We start from the raw sequence: 26,386 nt of genomic DNA on the forward strand, positions 1-26,386 counted from the left end.
AGGGGCATAGACAGAGTGGATAGTCAGAGGCTTTCCTATGTTCTATGTAACGCCATGCACCTTTATCTTATGTAACAGGCTCTTGTGCGGCACCTTGTTGAATGCCTTCTGGAAATCCAGATACACCATATCCACTGGTTCCCCGTTGTCCACGTGCTTGTAATGAAAGAATTCCATTAATTAGGAAAACATGACCTGCCTTTCATGAATCCATGCTGCATCAATGGGACAATTTCTATCCAGATGTCTCGCTATTTCTTCCATGATAGATTAGAGCATTTCCCCCACTACAGACGTTAAGCTGACCAGCCTATAGTTACCCGCCTTTTGTCTCCCTCCTTTGTTTTTGAAACAGTGGCATCATATTTGTTGTTTTCCCAATCAGTTTTTGCTAGTGGCTTTTATTATTGGATATTGTGGTAGGAATGGTCGGTCCATGCTGCGATAACATGGACTTCTCCATCTTCTGTTTCATCGCCTGCTTTTATGCTTCGAAAGGCACTGCGGCATGACACTAAAGTAAAACCACAATGTCCAGTTCCATGCCCGAAGTAATTGTATTTACGCAACAACCACCCATCATTGCACCTGTGATCTTATCAGAATCTTCAATTAAAAACCAAATTCAATTTCTCCATGTTCAAACATATTTTGTTTCGTGCATGCTGAATATTTCAGCTTATTCTTGAAAACTGTTTCCAGCCTCACCTACACGTTGCTAGCCAGATGAGGACAAGTGGAAAATGCCAACTCTGGGAGGTATGCACCAAATAAAAGAAATGCTACCACGATTATCATCTAAAAAACAGTTAACATTTCAGGTCAACAATTGATTTGGAATATTTATGGTAGCATATCATGCTAATGGAGGAAATATAGAATAATTCACACGAGTTAGACATCAGCTCAGACTGAAGCTGAAAGCAGCACCACAAAGTCAATTTTAGATCAAAAGCAAAATACTATAGATGCTAAAAAAAAAAAAAAAAGAAGTTTTTCCAGCACACTTTTAAATATACATTCTTGTTTAAATTTTAAGTGCAAGAGCCATCTGGTGAAAGCACATCCGATCTTACCAGTCAGACAGTGACTACAAAACAGAAATTGTAAATAGCAGTCAGGCATTGACTCGAAAATAGAAGTTTTATTTTTGGCTACTGCCATCCAGTTATCTGCATCCAAACAAGATGGCTGCATAAAGGCACAGAAAAAAAAATCTCCTCACTGCCAATAACTAACATACTTGCATCCTGACTTCCAGTATATCCCTTGATCTAAAGTATAAAAAAGGGGTGTCAGAGAGGATATGGAGTTAAGTTCCTTGAATACTTCTGCAGAAGCTAGAATCCATGGCAACCAATGTACACGGAGCAGAAAATTGAGCATTGGATAGAATTATGCTTCAAAAGTACATTTAGCAATGTTGTACCATTAAATTGCATATAGAAAGTGATTGAGGATCTAAGAGGATCAAATACAGCAATCTTTCAGTACATTAAACCATTTGTATGGATTTGATAAAGTCATTGTATTAGTCCTATGCCTGCCTAATTAAATCATCAGCAAAATTAAAACTTGGTGAATTTTATAGGCTTGTAAAGTTAAATAGAACAAATCTTCAATGGAACTCTGTTGGAATGATTTCCTTTGCACAATAGTAGAGATCAGAAACCAGTTTAAAAAAAAAAAGTGTTTTTGACCAATCCTACACAAGGAAACCTTTGTCGAATGTTTCAGAAAATAAATATTCTAAACTAATCATCTGTTTCATGTTCAAATGTTACCATTGTAACAATGTTCAATATTGTATTCCAGCTCACAGCAGGTCAAAGTAAGGACACCAGAGGATTCTGAATTGTCCATAATGTGTATGCTACAATCATGCCAAGGAATTCTACGATTATATTTGCTGATTTTGCACAACTTTACATTCTTTGTCAACTACGGCAACAGTTATATGATTGGACACAATTCTGGTCAAACTCATTCCATCAAGTATAAAAAAAATTATGTAATCTATTTTAGCCCCTGACATTTTCATCCCAGCTCACACTTCCACATGGTGCAGACAGCCAAAGTCAGACATGAATAGCAGCAGAGGACACAAAACAATTAGTGATATTCTAATACCTATACTCTAGCATTTGGTCAAACTCATTCCCATTTATTTTACAATGCAACTTTTATACCATATTTAATATTTATATTGTCTATTATAATAATGATTTAAGCTGTAGAATACTTCCAGCAAATCCTTATTGAAATCAAAAGCTGCACTTAAAATGAATGTTCTTTGAAGGTTCATCTGCAAAATGGACAAAAATATATATTTTAAATACAGTTAACCTGCTGTTCCATGCAGAACGTTTGGGAGAAAAAAAAAGACTGGAATCAAGTAGAGAACCTCCTCAGAACAAGGAGAAAGTTGATCTGCCACCAGGAGGTTGGGTAACTTTGTTATGGGATCGTGGGCGTGGACCTAGGTGAGGTTCATGGTCATCCACTGTGGGCTCCTTTGGTTTTTCTTCATCTTTCTTCTCTTCACTCTCTTGTTTTTCATGCTCTTCAATTAGAAAATATTAACATTAACATGTTAATCACAACTAATTAATTGCACTAATTCCTTCTCAAAAGTTGCATAGCATTTACGTCCAATTTCTAATATTTCACCTTGCTATTTAAAGTGACGGCATTATGTTTTTTTCATGCTTAAGAATATATTGTTCAGAATGCATGATCAACCCTCAACAATGGCCAAGATACTCGACCAGATGCGTAGCTTTTAAAGTTTTAAGATGGTGCTGAAAGATCAATTCGTTCTGGGAGAAATAGGGCGTGGTTATTTTATAAACAAACCTCATTAAAACAAAAGCAAACAATAGTAAACTTGTAACTCAGATTACATGTAGTTTATAATAAATAATCTTTATTATTGTCACAAATAGGCTTACATTAACACAGCAATGAAGTTACTGTGAAAAGCCCCTAGTTGCCACATTCCGGCACCTGTTCGGGTACACGGAGGGAGAATTCAGAATGTCCAATTAACCGAACAAGCACGTCTTTCTGGACTTGTGGGAGGAAATCCATGCAGACAAGGGGAGAATGTGCAGACACCGTAGGAATCGAACCTGGGACCCTGGTGCTGTGAAGCAACCGTGCTAACCACAGTGCTACCATTATTAAACTAGTTCCAGAGGGGCTGGTTTAGCACACAGGGCTAAATAGTTGGCTTGTAAAGCAGACCAAGGCAGGCCAGCAGCACGGTTCAATTCCCATACGAGCCTCCCCGAACAGGCGCCGGAATGTGGCGACTAGGGACTTTTCATAGTAACTTCATTTGAAGCCTACTTGTGACAATAAGTGATTTTCATTTCATTCATCAAACACTATGAAAATACAGCTCCCATTCCACTTATACAGGCAGACAAGGCGACACAAGCATTGTGATCTTTCTTTTGTTAGGGACATTTGTTCAGAACCTTTTTCTAAAGCCTTCGCTCTGCAGCTTTATTAATGTACTCTTTGATGGTTACTTACATCCTTTTTCCCTTTGCCTGTTCCCATAGAGATTCTATGATTCTAAATCAATTCTCTCTCTGAAGCTCCATCCAGCCATTTAAACAAAAAGGTCCTCTTCTGGGATACCCAGACGGGATCTTCTCAATTGTAATTTGGGCTGCTTGATGGCCCACTCCAGTTTACACAAAAGACCAAAGCTATGCCAATCATATACAACTAACCTTCCATTGACAAGACTCTAATGGGATAATGGCTTTTCCAGAATGTTAATGGATCTTGAGTAGGTCACCCTGGCTGAACTGGGACACCCTGTTAATGAGGTTAAGTCTGAATGAGTTACTGTAACTAGGCTGTGGGCGTAACCCTCAGTCTGCTGCCAGCAGTCTTTTCTTTCAGCCTGTTTAACCCCAAATTGCCTGCTAAATTTTGGACCCTATTTCTGGACCAAAGTTCCCAATAACTCCCTATCATGATAATATTTTCAGTTTTATGCCCATCACATGCCAATTGTATCAATACATTCTGTAACAGTCTCACCTTTCAAGTCCTCATCTGCCTCACTTGAGAATATGTTTGCATCCTGTTTTTAAAAAGTTTTTAAAAAGAGAGTTAATTACTGCAAAGCAACTGGATTAATTCTACAACATAAATCAAACCCATTAAGACAGAGCTATTTTCTTTCCTGGGATGTGGGCTTTGCTGGCAAGGCCAGCTTTAGTTGCCCCATGCCCAATTGTCTTTTAACTGAGTGACTTGCTGGGCCAATTTAGACGGTGATTGAGTCAACAATATTGCAGTGGGTTTGGAGTCGCATGTCGGCCTGACAGGCACAGACGACAGATTTTGTTCCTTAAAAGGGACATTAGGCCTTTTGTGACAATTGATGATACTGTAGTTGTCATGGTCACCATTACTCAGACTGGCTTTATATTCTAGGGAGATCGGATTAATTCAAATTCAATTCCAGCAACCAGATTCATGGGTGGACGTAGCCAAATACCCACATCTCATGAATGATGATTTCAGAAATTACAATCAATTACTTGATTAACACTATATAATATGTAACCAACTGAGCTACCATGGATGCAAGTTATCCTGCTTGAAGTCAGTGGGCGACCACTGATTCCGTTCTGGTACAACCTCAATTTTGTTTATAGGGTTGGCAGTCAATGTGTTTCTCTCCACAATCTCGAGATGCAACATAGCCCAGAAACAACTCTATTTTTAAGCCATTAAATGCTCGATGTAAAATGAATTTCTTTCCCTATCTCTACAGTTCACTGTCTCTTCAGGACACTAATGCAAGAACTTGGATTAAATCTCCACAACACCTGATGTTATTAGTAAGTGTAGAGGTAATCATGCAAGGTGTTAATAGCCCGAAAGGCCAGTGCTTCCCAAAATATCTGCAGTGGCCCCATTTTAATGCTTTACTTTTGGAACTCGCCCTACTGGAACTCAACACCATGTTTAGAACCTGTACCTTTGGTTTGTTTGGATGCACTCGAACTACCGTTGGAGCAACTGGTTCTCCAGAGTGGTCACTGCTCTGTGTATCAACCGAAACAGCAGGTAATTGTAAAGGAATAGGCTCTGGCTCAGATTCACTGAAAATCCCACTGCTTTTTCCACCTAGATAAATGGTTAGAAAGAATACAAATTTAGTTAATGTTATATAAATGGAGCAAGTTTATGATTTTGAATGCACAGTGGCAGGTAACTTATTGTTAAATTAAAGGGGAAAATTTATAGAGCCACGGTAATAGGCCAAAAGGCCACCTTCTGCACTGTAACATCCCATGATGGCTTTGAATGGATGGGGGACAAGGCCAAATCATTCAAACTATTTTAGTACCAGACAGAAATACTATTACAGTCATCAAAAGGTAAAGAAGAGGAAACGTAGTTCCCTGGGAATTAGCAACCAAATTGTTATCAGAGATAGAAAGTAGGAAAAATACTTCCACTCAACATTTGACATAGCTGATTTGCATTTAGTCTTCTCAGATCAGCCAAGGACACTCACGTTTGCCATAATGAAATCAGAAAATACAAGAAATGCTTAAGCAGGTCAGATAATATCTGTAGTTAACCTTTCAGCACGCAATGACCCTCATGTTAGCAATACCAATAAGAGCTCACAACAGTATTGACTCTGGCTGTCCATTCAGCCACTAATGATGCCTGCAGGCTATAGCAGGTTGCATCATGCAGACACCTACAGACTGATGCGATGTACATTTATACAATGTGCTTCCAATATCAGCAGACATCCATGAAAGATGCAGCTTGAAGGTTTTGGTTCCATTTGACTTCCTTACCTGGAGGGTTAGATCTCTTTGGTAATGACGTTTCTTCTGGAGGTCCAAAGATATTGGATGCCATCTTATGGGGTTTGGTCAATGGTACCTCAGGGACACCAAATATGTTACTGGAACCACCACCAGGTGGTTGGCGTACTCTGCTAATGGAGGAACAAAGAATCAAGATTTATCACATTAGTGCTCCATTTTATCAGATGCCATCTTCTCGATCCCTCCCAGTCAAGTACAGTATTTGAAAGTCTAGAGAACCTCATTTACTAACTTGCTAAGGCCTTGCAAACATTACTCAAAAATCCCTTCAGCACCAATTACTACATGGTAGTTATCTTGATATATTCCAGTTACTAGTGTCAATGTTAACTACTTTGTTAGAAGATAGAGTATCAACCCACTGGAACAAGGAGAATGTTTTTTGTCCCCCACATCAAGGTGGAAAGACAGTGGCATGGTGGTAACTCAGGAGGCCCAGGCTAATGACCTGGTTATCCAGATTCAAATTAAATTAATAAAAAACTGGAATGAAAGCTAAAATTATAAAATTCCTCATGGTTCACTAATATCCCTGGTAATGTCCTGTCCTACTGCAGAACTGACCCAGCAAATAGCACAATGGTACACAGTTAGGAGTGGGATGCCCGAGGAGTCAACATTGACTCTCGGCCCCACAGATCTCATTGCATCAGGTTAAACACAGGCAAGGAAACCCACTGACTACCACATACCACCCTCCTTTAGTTGATAATTCAGTACTCCATGTTGAACACAACCTGCAAGTGCCCCTCCTGATTTTGAATTATCACAGTTCCTTTGCTGGATCAGAACCCTGGAACTCCTTGTCTGACAACAATTCAAGGGTTCAGGACTTCCGGTGACGGCGGGCGGGAGGCAGCCGCACATTGGATGGCTCCCGTTCGGGAACGGCATTTTTCGGTGAGTAACGCCCGTCCTAGGGCCAGCGACGGCAGTAAAAGTCGGGGGATAGCGCAAGGAGAAGAAGGATGTCGAAAATCACCAAAAAAACGGCCAGGAAAAAAGCGTCTGAAAGTCCGTTGGAGAGGGGAAAGGTCACCGCGGGGTCAACAAAGAAAATGGAGGCTGGAGCACCAGGGGAGACCGCAGTGCTTACGGCTGAAGAGCTAACTAAGGTGATGGCTGCGGAATTCCAAAAGCAGTTGGCGCAGATTGAGAAATGTATGGAGATGGTGAGGAAGGAGATGAGGGAGGTTTTGAATGTGCTGGTGGAGGAGGCGGTTTCCCCGGTGAAGACGGCGGTGGCGAGCACAGTGGCGGAGGTGCGAGAGCAAGAGGAGGCGCTGAAGGAAGTGGAGGAGACGGTATTGCAGCACGGTGATCAACTTGCCTCGATGGGGAAGGAGATGCGGAAGGTGATGGACACGAACAAGAATCTGAGAGGAAAAATGGAAGATCTGGAAAACAGATCCAGGCGACAGAATTTGAGGGTCATGGGGCTGCCCAAAGGAGTTGAAGGACCGAAGCCGAGAGTATTTTGCTGCGATGCTGGCAAAACTACTGGGGGGAGGGGGAGGACCCCTCCCGATATGAACTGGATCAGGCTCATCGGTCGTGGAGGCCTGTACCAAAGGCGAGTGAGCCGCCAAGGGCAGTGACTCTGTGCTTCCGTAGTTACAGTGTGAAGGAGAAGGTCCTGAGCTGGGCCAAGCAGAAGCGGGTGGTGCAGTGGGCTGGAGCTGGTATAAGTGTATATCAGGACTTTACGGTGGAGCTGGCGAGGAGGCGGGCTGCCTTCAACCGGGTGAAGAGGGCACTGTACATTAGCAAGGTGCAGTGCGGCATTGTATATCCAGCGAAGCGGAGGGTGACTTACAAGCTCAGGGACTTTTATTTTGGAACGGCGGAAGCAGCGGATGAGTTTGCGAAGGCAGAAGGACTGTGGCAGAAGTGACAAATTGAGGAATGGTCATGTGCCAATGTAACCTCATGACTGTATTTTCTTCTTTTTTTTGTATCACTGCGCGCGGGTGTAGAGGCTAAAGGAGCCAAATGTTGCATATATTTGGACACGGGAAGGGACGGGACTTTCACTCGAAAGGAGGGCTCTTTGGGGTGTAGGTGGATATGCGGGGTTTCTGTGCTAAAAGGGGATCTTTAGGCTTCCCTAGGGCCAGGCAAGGGAGAAAGGGACCCGGGTGGGGGCCTCCACGCTGGCCGGTTTAAGCCGTCAGTGAACGGGAGTGAGGTGGGGGGAGGGGCTGCGGCCATCGGAGCCTGACAGAACAGGGTCCGAGTGGTCTAGCCGGGGTGGAAAGTTTTTTTTTGGGGGGGGGGGGGGGGGGGGAGGGAGGGAACAGAGGTTGGGAGGAGGAGTTTTACAAGAGGCAGTGGACGGGAGGAGCTGGAGACTTGGGGTGGGGGGGGGGGTACAACTTTGGGGTATCATGTACGGTACTCTTAGAGGCTGGATGGCGTTGGTTGGGGGGGGGGGGGGGGGGGGGGGGTGGAGAGCCGTGTAGATTAAGGGTGACTACGGGTAATCCCGGATTCCTTTTTGTCATTTGTTTATGTAAACAGGCGGGTTGGTGGGCGGATGGGATCGTTGTTATTATGGGGATTGACATATCTTGTTGATTATAGTTTATTGTTGATGGGTGTAAATGTGGGAGAAAACGTGAAAAGGGAGGAGAATAAATTAAAAAAAAAAACAATTCAAGGGTTCAAGAAGACACATGAGCAAGTAGGGAGAGGCAACACTGGCCTCATCAGTGATGGCCATATGTCGTGAAAAAAAGAGAACCCTCTAAAATCCAGGGTTTGTATAACAGATTAATTTTAGCCTAGGGTATATGGTAGCACAAGTTACTAGTACAAGTTGCTCAACCCAAGTTAACCAGATTGATCAATATGGTTTGATATCTAACTCGGATTGTTAAATTGTGACAGCTCTCACTCTCTGGAAAGATTTTTGTGGCAAGGATGTTTCCTCTAATAGAGGAATCTAGAAGTACTTATCCATTTACGACAGATGAGAAGACATTTTTTCTGAGGATCGTGTTTTTTTGGAGTTCAATATTTTTAAGGCAGAGCTAGATAGATTCTTGAGGGGTGCAAGGGGGTGAAAGGTTATTGGGGGTAGGGTGTGGAATTGACATTATAATCAGATCAACTATGATCTCATTGGCTCGAGTGGTTGAGTGGCTTACTCCATATTCGCATGTTTCCATGTGGTTTGGCAGCAAGAACATTTGCACAATAGGTGGCCAGGACACACTACAGAAACAAGTTACCATTTTACAGTAAACAGAGAAATATGGAATGCAGTGAACTCACTCATAGGTTGAACTCACTCATAGGTTGAGCAACAAACTATTAAAGTTGGATATTATGCATACAAAAACCATGTAAACTAATACAAAAACACACAATAAGTTCAGCCTCCGCTCAAGTAGCAGAAAAATAATCCTGCAACCCTAAATAGTATTGTGCAGGGCAAGTGCTCTTACTTGGCGTTATCTATCAAATTCAACACAATGCCATAAAAACTTCAAATGGTGTCAACCTGAAACAATGAAAGTCCATAGTCCACAGAAAAAAAACATGATAAAAGCCCGACTACTTTTACTCCAAACAGATTAGATACACCCAGTTACCACTTAATAAATTGATATTGAATTTATTCATCTGAGTTTTAACTAATTGAGGCACATCTAGTCATTATAACTAGTGTAGTACAGGCCTTGGAATACAAATTGATGAACAAAACCAGAGCATTAAATACTCACAACAGGCCCCAGAATGAAACATAGAATTTACAGTGCAGAAGGATGCCATTTGGCCCATCAAGTCTGCACCGGCCCATGGAGAGAGTACCCTACCCAAACCCACACCTCCACCGTATCCCAGTAACCCCATCTAACCTTTTTGACACACTAAGGGGCAATTTAGCATGGCCAATCCACCTAACCTGCACGGAGGAAACCCACGCAGGCACAGAGAGAAAGTGCAAACTCCACACAGTCACCTGAGATCGGAATTGAACGGGTCCTGGAGCTGTGAGGCAGCAGTGGTAACCACTGTGCCATCCACAGGTCCAAGAGATTCAGCAATCGCGCTCTTCACACAAGACGTAAAATGAACTTGACCAATTATCAGCTGTAAATGTTAATGCCTAGCATAACATGTTTGTTGTACCAAGGAGGGTAAATATTTTGCAGCAATGGCACACAAGCAGTAATAGTATGATATTAGTTTCTAGGACTGTTTGAAAATAAATATGGGCAGGATGGCATACAAGAACTCTGCTTAATATCTTTTGAATATCCACTTGGAAAAGTGGCATTTCAACTGAAGGAAACCAACTGGACATAGAGCATCCAATGCAGTCCTGCACATGGTCATTATCCTAGTACATGTGTTCAAGCTCGAATCTATGACAAATTTCAGAAGTCAAACAAAATCCAAACAAGACATCAAAACGGTTGGCATTTCCAGTAACTGACTCAATTGGTACGGTTTGGAATTATACTCCACCGTTACTCCACATGGTGCACAGGGGAGGGCGCTAGAAAGAGGATTGGGGTGGTGGTGGGGGGGGGGGGGGGGGGGAACGGGACATTCATAAAATGTACCATTCAGGCCAAGTGAAGCATGAACCAGCAATAGACATGTGTCTCTTCCCATTCTACTAAACATTCATAGCCAAACTAGGTGCTAACAAAATCTAAAGTATGTTTAGGTTTAATCTTGTAGCAACAAAAATCACAAGTTGAATTCTCTGCTAAAATAAAGTGGTCTGCCTTAGTGGGTTGATTGAAACAAACAATAGAACCAAACCCTGGCCGTTCATGCTCATGTTGCCCTTCTCTTCATTCCAATTAAATAAGGCAGTTTCCACATGAAGATAGCCATTTGAGACGGAATAATGCATTGCTCAATATCCTGTCTAACGAATTAGGATGAGCATACCCTCAATTGAACTGCAAATTCAGCTTTAAAAATATACCATTCCAAAATCCTATGAAAAGCTCCGTAAAGCAATTCAAATGTATACCTTTGTTTGACTTGACAAATCAAATACTTCTCTTCATTTCCAAGCTTGGGTCAGAGATCCAAATACATTCAACATAAACAATTTGCACAGATCCCACCTAGTGTGGCTACAAATTAGCCATCTTCAGAAGGAATGCACCTGGTAAATTAAATGATATAAAGAAACTAAGCAAAAGCTACCAACTAATAATCCAGCTGCCTAATTCTGGTTTCAAATGGTTTCATTTTAAGTCATTTCTTTAATGTCCAGTTTTAAGCCACAACATATGTTCAAAAATTATTATTTTTAAAAAAAAGTTTTTATTCTCCATTTTCACATTTTCCTTCAAAATTTACACCCCACCGAGGCAGTAAATGGCAACAAATACAAAATCAATCCCCATAACAATCCCATCCTCCCACCACCCCAAACAACAGCCCACATCGCGGCCAATATATGCATCCAATAAAACAAACCCTCCCACGGCAGAAACAAAAAATAAAGGAGAAAAAGTAGTCTGGGACTGCCCATGGTCACCATTAACCTATAGAGTCCACTTCCCCCCCCCCCAAACCTCTGAAAGAGAACTGTACATGATACCCAAGAGTTGTAAACACTTCGCCTCCCCCTCTCCTCCCGTCCACTGCCTCCTGTAAAACTCCCCCCCCCCCCCCCCTCGGTTCCTTCCCCCCAACTTTCCACCTCGGCTAGAGCACTTTGACCCTGTTCTGCCAGGCCCCTCCCCCCACCTCACTCCCATTCACTGGCCAGCTTAAACCGGCCAGCGCGGCCCCCGTCCGGGTCCCTTGCCCGGCCCTAGGAAAGCCCAGAAATCCCCTTTTAGCACACAACCCCCACATATCCACCTACACCCCAAAGAGCCCTCATTTCGAGTGAAAGTCCCATCACTTCCCTTGTCCAAATAAATACAACATTGGCTCCTTTAGCCCATACACACGCACGCATTGAAACAAAAAAGAAAATACAGTCATGAGGTTACATTGGCACATGGCCATTTCTCAATTCTGCCAGTCCTTCTGCCTTTGCAAACTCCTCTGCTGCTTCCGCCGTTCCAAAATAAAAGTCCTTGAGCTTGCAAGTCACCCTCAGCTTCGCTGGATATACAATGCCTCACTGCACCTAGCTAATGTACAGTGCCCTCTTCACCCGGTTGAAGGCAGCCAGCCTCCTCGCCAGCTCCACCTTAAAGTCCTGGTATACACGGATACCAGCTCCAGCCCACTGCACCACCCGCTTCTGCTTGGCCCAGCACAGGACCTTCTCCTTTGCACTGTACCTCCAGAAGCACAGAGTCACTACCCTTGGCGGCTCACTCGCCTTTGGTACAGGCCTCCACGACCAGTGAGTGAGCCCGATCCAGCTCATATCGAGGGGGATCCTTCCCCCTCGCCCAATAGTTTCGCCAGCATCGCGGCAAAATACTCAGTCGGCCTCGGTCCTTCAACTCCTTCGGGAAGCCCCACAATCCTCAAATTCTGTCACCTGGATCGGTTTTCCAGGTCTTCCATTTTTCCTCGCAGATCCTTGTTAATCTCCATCACCTTCCCCATCGAGGTAAGTTGATCACCGTGCTGCAATAATGTCTCCTCCACTTCCTTCAGCGTCTCCCCTTGCTCTCGCACCTCCATCGTCACAGGGGAAATGGCGTCCTCCACCAACACACTCAAAACCTCCCTCATCTCCTTCCTCATTGTCTCCATGTATTTCGTAAACTGCTTTTCAAATTCCGCAGCCATCACCGTAGTTATTTCTTCAGCCGTAAGCAATGCGGCCTCCCCTGGTGCTCCAGCCTCCATTTTCCTTGGTGACCCCGTGGTGACCTTTCCACTCCCCGACAGACCTTCAGCTGTTTTAAAAAAAACGTCCTTTTTTTTGCTCACCCTCAACATTTTTCTTTACTATGCCTTCTCCCTGCCTTTGCTGCCTGTGGACCCTGGGACCGGCCTTAAAGCCCCGTAAATGCTGTTCCCGAACAGGAGCCCTCCATTGTGCGGCTGCCTCCCGCCCGCCGTCACCGGAAGAACCAAAAATTATTTTTATTCATTTTTCACTTGACACGAGTGAACAGTTACATACATTAAATCCAAAAACACAAAATAACCCCTCACAAAACCTACCGCCTCAACAACTAACGGTGACCAATTCCTTGAAATAAACAATAAAAGGCCGCCATCTTGGACAGAACCCCTCAATTGCTCCCCTCATGGTGTACTTGACTTTCTTGAAGTATAGCATCAGGTTCCCTCAGCCACACCAAAGCACTGGGTAGAGATGGAAACCTTCACCCCAGCAGTACTCGCCGCTATGCAGTCAGCAAGGCAAAGGCCAGGATATGCCCCCCGCCATCCTGCAGATCCATTGAATCTGACACCCTAAATATGGCCACTGTAGGACAGGGCTCCAACTCAATCTTTCGGAATCATCATCATGCTCAAGAAGGAGACACAAACCCACGAGCTTGGGAGAAAACCAGGACACGTGTGCGCGGTTAGCTGGATTTCTTGAACAGTGCTCACTGCCCTCCATCCCTGAAAAAAAATGTTTGCACTTGGCCAGGTGCATCCCAAAAATCACCTGAAGTTGGATTAAACCAAGCCTCGCACAGGCTGTACAAAGGGCCTCACTCCATAATTGTCAACATGGGAGCAGAGGTTAGCATTGTTGCTTCACAGCACTAGGGACACGGGTTTGATTCTTGGCTTGGGTCAGTCTGTGCGGAATCTGCACGTTCTCCCAGTGTCTGCGTGGGTTCCTCTGGGTGTTCCGGTTTCCTCCCACAAGTCTCAAAGACGTGCTTGTTAGGTGAACTGGACATTGAATTCTCCCTCAGTGCTAACCATTGTGCTACCGTGCCATCCCTCTCCACTTACCCAAAGCCCTCAAAGTGATGGCCAAAGGGTCCATCGTCAATGCAAACAGGAGGGGCGTAGGAGACATAAAAACAAAACAGAGAAGTCAGGAAATATAGACTTGCAATGTTTCCCTGTGAATAAACTTATCCCAAGGAGAGACCAGCTCTAGCTCTTTCCTTCAACTGGCTAGCATTTGCCAAGCCTCCCATCCCACCTTGTCAAGTTCTCAAAATTGGGCAGCACAGTGGCGGTGGGTTAGCCCTGCTGCCTCACGGCGCCGAGGTCCCATGTTCGATCCCGGCTCTGGGTCACTGTCCGTGTGGAGTTCGCTCATTCTCCCTGTGTTTGCGTGGGTTTCACCCCCACAACCCAAAAATTTAAAAAAAAAGGTTCTCAAAATTAACTTCCTAAACCTCTCCACCCTCCTTTAAAACACTTTTTAAACCTGCCTCTGATCTTCAACCTCAACATCTACTTAGAGCTGTCATTTTGCTTTCTAATGTTGTCAAAAGCTTTGACAATGTGTTTTCATTACATTAAAGACACTATACAAATTGAGTGTGGCACTGACCCAACACTGGTACTTCAAGCCTTAGAGAGAAGTTAGATACAAATGCTGTGAAGACATTGTTACGGTCATCTAGTCAGCTCTCGAGGAGTCTGAACCAGAGCTGTACCTTCCAGCTTTTAAAACAATATATTCCAGGAGTGGTAATAAGGGCATAGTTATTTTACAAACAAACTTTATTAAAAAAGAAAACAATATTTAAACGTCAACTTGCAAACACCAACAGCTCCCATTAAACAGGCTCCCCAAGGCCGGAACCATGCCGCAGACGAGAGAACAACGCTGCAAAGATTAATGCAAGTAACATGAGAGCTGCATGTTCTGGTATTTACCAGAACATGCAGTAGTCAAACCACCTGCACTGCAAGGCAAAATGCAATACTTGCATTTAGGAAACAATGTTTCTTCTGTTAGGGACACTCGTTCAGAATCCTCATCCAAACTCTCGTTCAGAACTCTTTTCCAAAAAGTGCCTTGGTGGCAACTTTCATGACCTCTTTCAGTCGATTTCCAAAGCCTTCTGCTCTATAACTGTTCAGAATAGCATTCTCTCTCTCTTAAGCTCCACCCAACCCCTCAAACAACGGTTCTCTGCTGGGGTTTCCAGGCTTGAATCAACGTTATCTTGGCTGGCTGTTTGCCCACTTCGTTTATACAAAAGAACAGGGCCATGCTATTGATAGGCAACTAACCTCCCACTGATGGAGAGGGAGGCCATCAGACTCTGTAATGGGCTAATAGCTGGCCAGACAGGAATGTCCTGAAGAACAATAGATCTGGGACATCCGACTAACGAGTTCAATTCTGTCTGGGGCAATGTAACTCAGCCAGGAGTGAGTGTATCCCTCTGATTGTGTTAGCAGATTCTCTCTCTCTCTCTCTTCCCCCCCCCCCCCCCACTCAAGTTTATTTAACCCCTAAATCGCCTGCTACATTGGGGTCTCACTTCTGGATCCAATTTCCAAATATCTCCCACACGTAACAACATTCGAGTGTTACCTCTGACGCACCAGCATGCCGATAACAGGCAGCACGGTGGTGCAGCGGTTAGCACTGCTGCCTACGGCACCGAGGACCCGGGTTCAATCCTGGCCCTGAATCACTGTCTGGGTGGAGTTTACACATTCGCCTCTTGTCTGCGTTGGTTTCACCCCCACAAAGCAAAGATGTGCAGGTTAGATAGATTGGCACTAAATTGGAAAAAATAATTGGGAACTCTAAATTTTAAAAAGAGCATGCCTATAACAATATACGTTAGCAAGGGTTAATACTAATTATAACGGCGAGCCGGGGGCGAGAGGGGGCACAGCGAGCCGGGGGCGAGAGACACACGCACACACACAGCCGGGGGCGAGAGACACACGCACACACACAGCCGGGGGCGAGAGACACACGCACACACACAGCCGGGGGCGAGAGACACACGCACACACACAGCCGGGGGCGAGAGACACACGCACACACACAGCCGGGGGCGAGAGACACACGCACACACACAGCCGGGGGCGAGAGACACACGCACACACACAGCCGGGGGCGAGAGACACACGCACACACACAGCCGGGGGCGAGAGACACACGCACACACACAGCCGGGGGCGAGAGACACACGCACACACACAGCCGGGGGCGAGAGACACACGCACACACACAGCCGGGGGCGAGAGACACACGCACACACACAGCCGGGGGCGAGAGACACACGCACACACACAGCCGGGGGCGAGAGACACACGCACACACACAGCCGGGGGCGAGAGACACACGCACACACACAGCCGGGGGCGAGAGACACACGCACACACACAGCCGGGGGCGAGAGACACACGCACACACACAGCCGGGGGCGAGAGACACACGCACACACACAGCCGGGGGCGAGAGACACACGCACACACACAGCCGGGGGCGAGAGACACACGCACACACACAGCCGGGGGCGAGAGACACACGCACACACACAGCCGGGGGCGAGAGACACACGCACACACACAGCCGGGGGCGAGAGACACACGCACACACACAGCCGGGGGCGAGAGACACACGCACACACACAGCCGGGGGCGAGAGACACACGCACACACACAGCCGGGGGCGAGAGACACACGCACACACACAGCCGGGGGCGAGAGACACACGCACACACACAGCCGGGGGCGAGAGACACACGCACACACACAGCCGGGGGCGAGAGACACACGCACACACACAGCCGGGGGCGAGAGACACACGCACACACACAGCCGGGGGCGAGAGACACACGCACACACACAGCCGGGGGCGAGAGACACACGCACACACACAGCCGGGGGCGAGAGACACACGCACACACACAGCCGGGGGCGAGAGACACACGCACACACACAGCCGGGGGCGAGAGACACACGCACACACACAGCCGGGGGCGAGAGACACACGCACACACACAGCCGGGGGCGAGAGACACACGCACACACACAGCCGGGGGCGAGAGACACACGCACACACACAGCCGGGGGCGAGAGACACACGCACACACACAGCCGGGGGCGAGAGACACACGCACACACACAGCCGGGGGCGAGAGACACACGCACACACACAGCCGGGGGCGAGAGACACACGCACACACACAGCCGGGGGCGAGAGACACACGCACACACACAGCCGGGGGCGAGAGACACACGCACACACACAGCCGGGGGCGAGAGACACACGCACACACACAGCCGGGGGCGAGAGACACACGCACACACACAGCCGGGGGCGAGAGACACACGCACACACACAGCCGGGGGCGAGAGACACACGCACACACACAGCCGGGGGCGAGAGACACACGCACACACACAGCCGGGGGCGAGAGACACACGCACACACACAGCCGGGGGCGAGAGACACACGCACACACACAGCCGGGGGCGAGAGACACACGCACACACACAGCCGGGGGCGAGAGACACACGCACACACACAGCCGGGGGCGAGAGACACACGCACACACACAGCCGGGGGCGAGAGACACACGCACACACACAGCCGGGGGCGAGAGACACACGCACACACACAGCCGGGGGCGAGAGACACACGCACACACACAGCCGGGGGCGAGAGACACACGCACACACACAGCCGGGGGCGAGAGACACACGCACACACACAGCCGGGGGCGAGAGACACACGCACACACACAGCCGGGGGCGAGAGACACACGCACACACACAGCCGGGGGCGAGAGACACACGCACACACACAGCCGGGGGCGAGAGACACACGCACACACACAGCCGGGGGCGAGAGACACACGCACACACACAGCCGGGGGCGAGAGACACACGCACACACACAGCCGGGGGCGAGAGACACACGCACACACACAGCCGGGGGCGAGAGACACACGCACACACACAGCCGGGGGCGAGAGACACACGCACACACACAGCCGGGGGCGAGAGACACACGCACACACACAGCCGGGGGCGAGAGACACACGCACACACACAGCCGGGGGCGAGAGACACACGCACACACACAGCCGGGGGCGAGAGACACACGCACACACACAGCCGGGGGCGAGAGACACACGCACACACACAGCCGGGGGCGAGAGACACACGCACACACACAGCCGGGGGCGAGAGACACACGCACACACACAGCCGGGGGCGAGAGACACACGCACACACACAGCCGGGGGCGAGAGACACACGCACACACACAGCCGGGGGCGAGAGACACACGCACACACACAGCCGGGGGCGAGACACACGCACACACACAGCCGGGGGTGAGACACACACACACAGCCGGGGGTGAGACACACACACACAGCCGGGGGTGAGACACACACACACAGCCGGGGGTGAGACACACACACACAGCCGGGGGTGAGACACACACACACAGCCGGGGGTGAGACACACACACACAGCCGGGGGTGAGACACACACACACAGCCGGGGGTGAGACACACACACACAGCCGGGGGCGAGAGACACACACACACAGCCGGGGGTGTGAGACACACACACACAGCTGGGGGTGAGAGACACACACACACAGCTGGGGGTGAGAGACACACACACACAGCTGGGGGTGAGAGACACACACACACAGCTGGGGGTGAGAGACACACACACACAGCTGGGGGTGAGAGACACACACACACAGCTGGGGGTGAGAGACACACACACAGCTGGGGGTGAGAGACACACACACAGCTGGGGGTGAGAGACACTTCAATAACGGTGGGTTCTTCATAGATGAACAACAACAAAAAAATCATCAATAAATCTCCCGGTACCGCATTCGGCACCCGGCCAGCACAGTGACTCAGAGAGAGAGCCGCAGCCCCGGGGCAGGAGATGCCGGTGCTGAGAGCCGGGGCCGGGGCCCGGGCGGGAGATGCCGGGGCCGGGTGGGAGATGCCGGTGCGGAGAGCCGGGGCCGGGGCCCGGGCGGGAGATGCCAGGGCCGGGGCGGGAGATGCCGGGGCCGGGGCGGGAGATGCCGGTGCGGAGAGCCGGGGCCGGGGCGGGAGATGCCGGGGCGGGAGATGCCGGGGCCGGGGCGGGAGATGCCGGGGCCGGGGCGGGAGATGCCGGGGCCGGGGCGGGAGATGCCGGGGCCGGGGCGGGAGATGCCGGTGCGGAGAGCCGGGGCCCGGGCGGGAGATGCCGGGGCCGGGTGGGAGATGCCGGTGCGGAGAGCCGGGGCCGGGGCCCGGGCGGGAGATGCCGGGGCCGGGTGGGAGATGCCGGTGCGGAGAGCCGGGGCCGGGGCCCGGGCGGGAGATGCCGGGGCCGGGTGGGAGATGCCGGGGCCGGAGATGCCGGTGCGGAGAGCCGGGGCCGGGGCCCGGGCGGGAGATGCCGGTGCGGAGAGCCGGGGCCGGGGCCCGGGCGGGAGATGCCGGTGCGGAGAGCCGGGGCCCGGGCGGGAGATGCCGGTGCGGAGAGCCGGGGCCCGGGCGGGAGATGCCGGTGCGGAGAGCCGGGGCCCGGGCGGGAGATGCCGGTGCGGAGAGCCGGGGCCGGGGCCCGGGCGGGAGATGCCGGTGCGGAGAGCCGGGGCCGGGCGGGAGATGCCGGGGCCGGAGATGCCGGTGCGGAGAGCCGGGGCCGGGGCCCGGGCGGGAGATGCCGGGGCCGGGTGGGAGATGCCGGTGCGGAGAGCCGGGCCCGGGCGGGAGATGCCGGGGCCCGGGTGGGAGATGCCGGGGCCCGGGTGGGAGATGCCGGGGCCCGGGTGGGAGATGCCGGGGCCCGGGTGGGAGATGCCGGGGCCCGGGTGGGAGATGCCGGGGCCCGGGTGGGAGATGCCGGGGCCCGGGCGGGAGATGCCGGGGCCCGGGCGGGAGATGCCGGGGCCGGGTGGGAGATGCCGGTGCGGAGAGCCGGGCCCGGGCGGGAGATGCCGGGGCCCGGGTGGGAGATGCCGGGGCCCGGGTGGGAGATGCCGGGGCCCGGGTGGGAGATGCCGGGGCCCGGGTGGGAGATGCCGGGGCCCGGGTGGGAGATGCCGGTGCGGAGAGCCGGGGCCCGGGCGGGAGATGCCGGGGCCGGGTGGGAGATGCCGGGGCCCGGGTGGGAGATGCCGGTGCTGAGAGCCGGAGTTTCTCTGGAGAAAGTTTCTCCTCGGGCGGTGATGGGAGTCCGGGCGGTAAGTGTGTGGGGAAGGGGGTTTGGTGCTCGGTGGGCCGGCCGCAGCCTCTCACCTGGAGCTGGGTTTATCCTCCAGGCCCTGGAAGGTGCTGGTGGAAGACATGGCGCTCGAGCGGACTCTCCCCAACGGCTGCGGTCGCCCGCCCGTCACTCAACATTTAAACCAGCCTGCCCGCCCCCGCTTCTCATTGGTTTACCGCCACGCCCCCTCCTCCCATTGGTCCACCGCCATGTCCATCACACACCTCCTTCCGCCCCCACCAATCAGCCGACCCACCCCCTCCTCCCATTGGTCCAGCGCCACGTCCAGGAGACGCCTCATCTCGCCCCCCGCCAATCAGCCGGCGACATCGCCGCCTCTTATTGGCCCACCCCCTCTCTCCATTGGCCCAGCGCCACGTCCACCACACACGTCCTTCTGTCCCCCCAATCAGCCTGCCCACCTCCACGTTCATTAAGCATCTCATCCTGCCTCCCAGCCAATCCGCGTTTAAAATCAGCCGGTGTCATCTCCTCCTCCTATTGGTCCAATGCCACGTCCATCAATCAGCTCATTCCGTGTGCTCCGCCCACAAGCTCAGCCCAGCGGCCATTGGATCGCGCCCGAGTCAATCAGCGCGGCCCGCTAGCCAATCCGAACATGCAACTGGCGTTAACCCCGCCCCAGAACAAGACGCATTCTGATTGGGTAAATTCGAATCAGGCTGCGACTTTCAAGGAACAAAAACCCGGAAGTAATGTCAGGCGCGCCTAAATCGCTCAGAGTTGGTAGGCTTTCTTTGCTCCTATATAAACTCAATATTAAAGCGCTCAGACTCCTTTTCTATCACAATAGTAATTTACACTTTGTGAGGAAGTTCTTGATGAAGGAGCTGTGCTCCTACAGCTAGTAATTCGAAACAAACCTGTTGAATTACACACGTTTTTTGTCTTTCATTGCTAGAGGGATGGAGTTTAAGACTAGGGAGGTTGTGCTGCAATTGTATAAGGTGTTGGTGAGGCCGCATCTGGAGTATTGTGTTCAGTTTTGGTCTCCTTACCTGAGAAAGGACGTACTGGCGCTGGAGGAAGTGCAGAGGAGATTCACTAGGTTGATCCCAGAGTTGAGGGGATTAGATTATGACGAGAGGTTGAGTCGACTGGGACTGTACTCATTGGAGTTTAGAAGGATCCTGGGGGGATCTTATTGAAACATATAAAATTATGAAGGGAATAGATAGGATAAATGCGGGCAGGTTGTTTCCACTGGTCAGGGAAAGCAGAACTAGGGGGCATAGCCTCAAAATAAGGGCAAGTAGATTTAGGACCGAGTTTAGGAGGAACTTCTTCACCCAAAGGGTTGTGAATCTCTGGAATTCCTTGCCCAGTGAAACAGTTGAGGCTCCTTCTTTAAACATTTTAAAGAAAAAGATAGATACCTTTCTAAAGAATAAAGGGATTCAGGGATATGGTGTACGGGCCGGAGAGTGGAGCCGAGTCCACAAAGATCAGCCATGATCTCATTGAATGGCGGAGCAGACTCGAGGGGTCAGATGGCCTACTCCTGTTCCTAGTTCTTATGAATGTTAACCTGATGTTGTAAGACTTCTTTCTGTGCCCACCACAGTCCTGGTATCTCCACGTTTGAAAAACGTCCTTTCACAAGACACAATAACGGTCCACGTGCTCTCAAATCGTGCCAAAATGCACAAATATTAAAATCACAGAACCGCCACAGTGCCAAAGCAGACCACTCGGCCCATCAATTCTGCAGCAACCCTCCAAAAGAGCACGGTACCCAGGTCCACCCCTTCCTCCATAACGTTGTAACCTAACCTGTGCATCCCTGGACACCAAGAGACAACTTAACATAGCCAATTCAGTTAACCTGCCCATCTTTGGACTGTGGGTGGAAGGTGCAAATTCCACACGGGTACCCAAAGCCGGAATCGAACCCACATCTCTGGTGCTGTGTAGCGGCAGTTCGACCCACTCTGCCGCCCACTAAAATCAAAGTGGTGAAAATTCACAGCAAGTCTTACAATATTACCTATACATGTAGTTTTTAAGCCAGTATTTTACTTTGACATCTGACAAAAGGACTACTTAAATAAATTATATTCTCTATTTCCCTTTTGTGCTGAGAATCAATGAGCCATTGGGTCAAAGTCCACCAAAGTAAATATAAAGATTATAAAACAAACACTAGCATGTTTGGATTTGCCCGAGTGATTCCTGTAGTTACAAGGAACCAGAATTTTAATCAACATGGTTAGAGGCCAGAACAATGGGAGTAGAAACTTGGAGACTGTTGCTATATCCCACATCAGGTGCGAGTATTGGGTTTTGGCCAGAACAATGGAAACACCTGAGCAGTATCACATCGTTTTTTGAAATTGTAGAACATTCTGTTCCTTTTGCAACGTTAACTGCTTTATAGTTAAACCATCAATATGGCCCTTATGTCAAGTCTGGTGGTTGGGTAAGAAGAAACTTGCTTCAAATACATTTCTGGGTATCATGTGATATAACTCAGAAAGACAGGGTACACAAAATATCAGGGAACAGTCCTTGGAGGTCAGAATTCAACATCTACAGAGGCCAAGTTTGATCGCCTTGGCATGGTTCTATAAGAAACCAGATTGAATGAATCTATTGTACAACCATATGTTATACTCGTGCTGTCGGGAGTAATAAACTTGCATTTGAGCCGGAATCGGGAGGAATTATTTAACGGTGTTTAAAAGATTTCCTAACTTAATATCAGAATGATATATGCAAGATTACCTTATGTGAAAATAAATGAAGGGGGATATTCCCAGAATGAGAACACATTATTAAACTGGGAGGAGGCTTGTATGTAGCTTTGACACCTTTGTTATAGGTTCTATACATGAAATTAAGAACACAATGAGTTCACGTGACTTTTTCTGATACATATGGCAAATTCCTAATTTGTGTACATTAATAGTATTTGATATATATGACTTTAAAACAATCCCACTGAATACCTAAAAAGGTGAAGAGGCTTTGACCCTGTTCTTAATACAAAAGCAAAACAGATAATATAATTTCCTTCAATAGTACTTTTATAAGATGTCAGCTATGTTACTTTTGATTTTGTTCAGTTGGTGCCTGCCTGTGCTGAGTCAGAAGGTTATTGGTTCACAAGATGCTTATAGGGGAAGGAAATCATTTAGTCCATCTTAGTTCATCTATCCAGAAACATCAGCTTGGATACCAAGCCAGAGAGCAGCTATGAGGAAGGTAGGTCAGTTTTGGTTGTGAAGAGCGTTGAAGGAGGCCGAGGTGTTTCGGGTGACAATTCCACGTATCTAGGGTGGGCATAGTGGGCTGCATGGAACAGGTTACCTAAAAAAAAAGTGACAGAGAAGTTATGGAGGATAAAACACAAATTGTGGGGCGGCACAGTGGTTAGCACTTCTGCCTACGTCGCTGAGGACCTGGGTTCAATCACAGCCCCAGGTCACTGTGTGGAGTTTGCACATTCTCGCCATGTTTGCGTGGGTTTCACCCCCACAACCCAAAGATGTGCAGGGTAGGTGGATTGGCCACACTAAATTGCCCCTCAATTGGAAAAAAAAATGATTGGGTACTTTAAATTGAAAACAAAAGTGTACAGGAAATTAAAAAGAAATAGAGGTTAAGCTGTTGAAAAGCGCACGAGTAAAAGTGCATTACAAAACTGGTTTAGGAGATACTATTTTATCTGAAACAATTTGAAAATTGAGACTGTGTGGGGTAGGATACAGGGTGAAGAGTTTTGGACATGTTGGGTGCCAGCAAGGAAGTTACTGCAGAAATCAAATCTGGAGGTGACAGAAGTGCGGACAAGCGATTTGTTGCCAGGCAACATTGTGCAGATAGGTCGACTTGGCAACAGGTAGCATTACAGGATTTGGGGTTTAATTTCGGATGAAATATGAGACCCCGGATTTCATACACTCCAGTTTAGCCCTGGAGTGTCTGGAGTTGGGGATGCAGTGAATGACAAAGGAGAAGAGTTTATGACAGGAACTAGAACTTTTGCTCAAGTCTTCTTAGTTCCCAGTTGCAGGAGGAAGGTAAAACACTAAAAAAAAGTTGCACAAAATAAAAGATAATTACAAACAAAGACTTGATCTTTGCCTAATTGACTGGAATAACTCAAAGTTACATCCAATGTTTTAGAACAGAAAAGACTTTGTTGTCATATATTTAACAAAGTATTACTAAGTAATTAATGCAGAGTGAAGGTCAATCCTGATCAAATTGACCATGATAAGGATAACATCTAAGAGTTGGAACAATGTTAAAACACCAGAACAAATTAACAGAATGCTTTGTTTAGTTGCAGGAATAAAAAACAGAAAAACTATAATGAAACAAGTTTGTCTCAACAGAAGGGAGAAATTACTTTCATTCTTCAGAGACATATTTCACAGTAACAGATCTAGATATACTTCACATGATCCTCATCCTACCCTTCTTCATCCGACTAGTGAGGATAGCCTTCTATTCCTTTCATGTGTTTGAGTCTTGCTTCTCCATAAAAGCAGTAATTATTTGCCTCAACTATTCCTTGTGGTAGCAAGTTCCATCATTCCTACCACTCCAGGGACCTGGGTTCAATTCCGACCTTGGGCGACTGTGTGGAGTTTGCACGTTCTTCCCGTGCCTGCGTGGGTTTCCTCCGGGTGCTCCGGTTTCCTCCCAAAGTCCAAAGATGTGCAGGTTAGGTGGATTGGCCATGATAAATTGCCCCTCCGTGTCCAAGGTTTAGGTGGGGTTAAGGGAATAAGGTGGGGGAGTGGGCCTGGGTAGGGTGCTCTTTCAGAGTGTCAGTGCAGGCTCAATGGGCCAACTGGCCTCCTGCACTGTAGGGTTTCTACGGTTCTGTGAGTAAAGGCATTTCACCTGAATTCGCTGTTAGATTGATTGGCAACAGTCTTGAGTTTTTAACAGGATTGATTAAGACTTTTTTTTGTGAAAAAATTATTTTTTGTGATTCCTTAATGCTACCACGGAGTTTAATTTTTGCGACCTTCTTGCTCAAGGTTCTTCTTGGGTTCTGAATTTTTAATCACACTCAAAGGTATGTTCCCTATGATTTCCAAGTGTGCTCATTGGTCGTGATATTAAGCCAAGCATTCGGTCAAGTCTACCAGAAGGAAGAACAGAATTTTTTCCCCCCCAATATTTCTACCTAACTCTGACAAACAAAATAAATGGATTGCAACTCGAAATGCAGTCGGCTCCTGAGAATTGCCATTTTTGAGTTAACAATTGAATTGCCCGATAACTTTAAGCAACACAAATGGGATTTGGTGTTTAAAAAGGAATTCAAACAAGTACACAATTGAATTAGCCTTTCGTTAAAAAAAACTTTGATCAGTTTTATGTCATATCTGAAAAATAACATCTCTGACACTACAGCATTCTGGTGTCAATCTAGATTATATTCAGTTCTGGAGCCCTTGGTATGTGGGGTTGAAGGATGAGGTTCCTGCTGGAAAATGGACACAAATGGAAATCAATTTAAGGACAGGATTGGGATTCACTACGGTGCTTGCAAGGATTGAATCACCCGCTGACATTCACTGACTAGACTCCCATATAAATAAAGCCACTTGGTTGAAATACCAAAGTGTGACCGGCGCCTGTACAACTGCACACTAGCAACGAGCTAATGGACACAATCTTCCCAAAAGGGAACAAAGTCCCCCAGTGAGTGCGTTTAGCCGCGTGTTTCCTGGCACTCGCAGTGCTGAGAAGCACGTGGCTATTCTTATGGTACTTGCGTTGAATAAGGGGCCTGAACTGGGAACGCACGTCCGAGGCCGCACATAGCGCAGCCCTGTTTTTTACAACGGGGCGTTCCGCTTGCTGGTACTCCCCATTGTGGCGAGAGATCGGGATGCCATTATTAAATGGTGTCCCCCATCTCCGTGGTCTACCAAAAAAAATCCCCGATCTCCCCCCAGCCCAAACGCAACATGGGAGGGTTTCCCGCAGCCCCGGTGGGTAACCCCGGCCCAATTGTGCACGTGCAAAATTGCCATTTTGGCACTGCCAGAGTACCCAGGTGGCACCAGCAGTGCAGGGCACCACTCTGCTCAATGAGTGGCGTTCTATCTGGTCCCTGTTTGTGGGGACAAGAGGCCAAGTGATTGAATCCCAAAGCCTCAGGTACCTCGGAAATCTGCACTTTAGAGTAAGTCTCACTGCCTCGCTCTAACATGCAGATTTTCCAAAAACTGATCCCGCCTATTGTGTGCAATGATTCAGTGCAATCTTGCGATGCGGGTGGATCCCGGGAGCGGGGTTTCCTGGCTTTCACCGGCCTCAGTACGCCGTGGCGAGATGCTTTTCCGACACAGTGTGGATAGAAGATCACGCCTTATATATTTGACGGGGGAGAAAGGAGCGAAAAGAGTAGGGAGCTTTGCAGGAAAAGAATTAGACAGACA

General features: G+C 48.6%; 1 protein-coding gene across 2 annotated transcripts; it reads right to left on the reverse strand.

Moving 5' to 3' along the window:
- Positions 1-1,124: 1,124 nt before the first annotated feature.
- LOC140394471 (jupiter microtubule associated homolog 2-like) lies at positions 1,125-20,112 on the reverse strand. Of its 2 annotated transcripts, none has more exons than XM_072481765.1 (5): positions 19,991-20,112; positions 5,847-5,989; positions 5,009-5,157; positions 4,060-4,102; positions 1,125-2,563 (listed from the first exon to the last, which is right to left on the reverse strand). In XM_072481765.1, exons 1-5 carry the CDS (start codon positions 20,038-20,040, stop codon positions 2,409-2,411), a joined length of 540 nt encoding a protein of 179 aa, XP_072337866.1. In that variant the 5' UTR covers positions 20,041-20,112; the 3' UTR covers positions 1,125-2,408. The 2 variants fall into 2 exon arrangements, with proteins under 2 accessions (XP_072337866.1, XP_072337867.1); XM_072481766.1 differs by having other exon boundaries at positions 5,847-5,986; positions 19,991-20,106.
- Positions 20,113-26,386: the final 6,274 nt, after the last annotated feature.

This window comes from Scyliorhinus torazame, chromosome 17 (assembly GCF_047496885.1).
Source record: "Scyliorhinus torazame isolate Kashiwa2021f chromosome 17, sScyTor2.1, whole genome shotgun sequence".
Taxonomy (NCBI): Eukaryota; Metazoa; Chordata; class Chondrichthyes; order Carcharhiniformes; family Scyliorhinidae; genus Scyliorhinus; species Scyliorhinus torazame.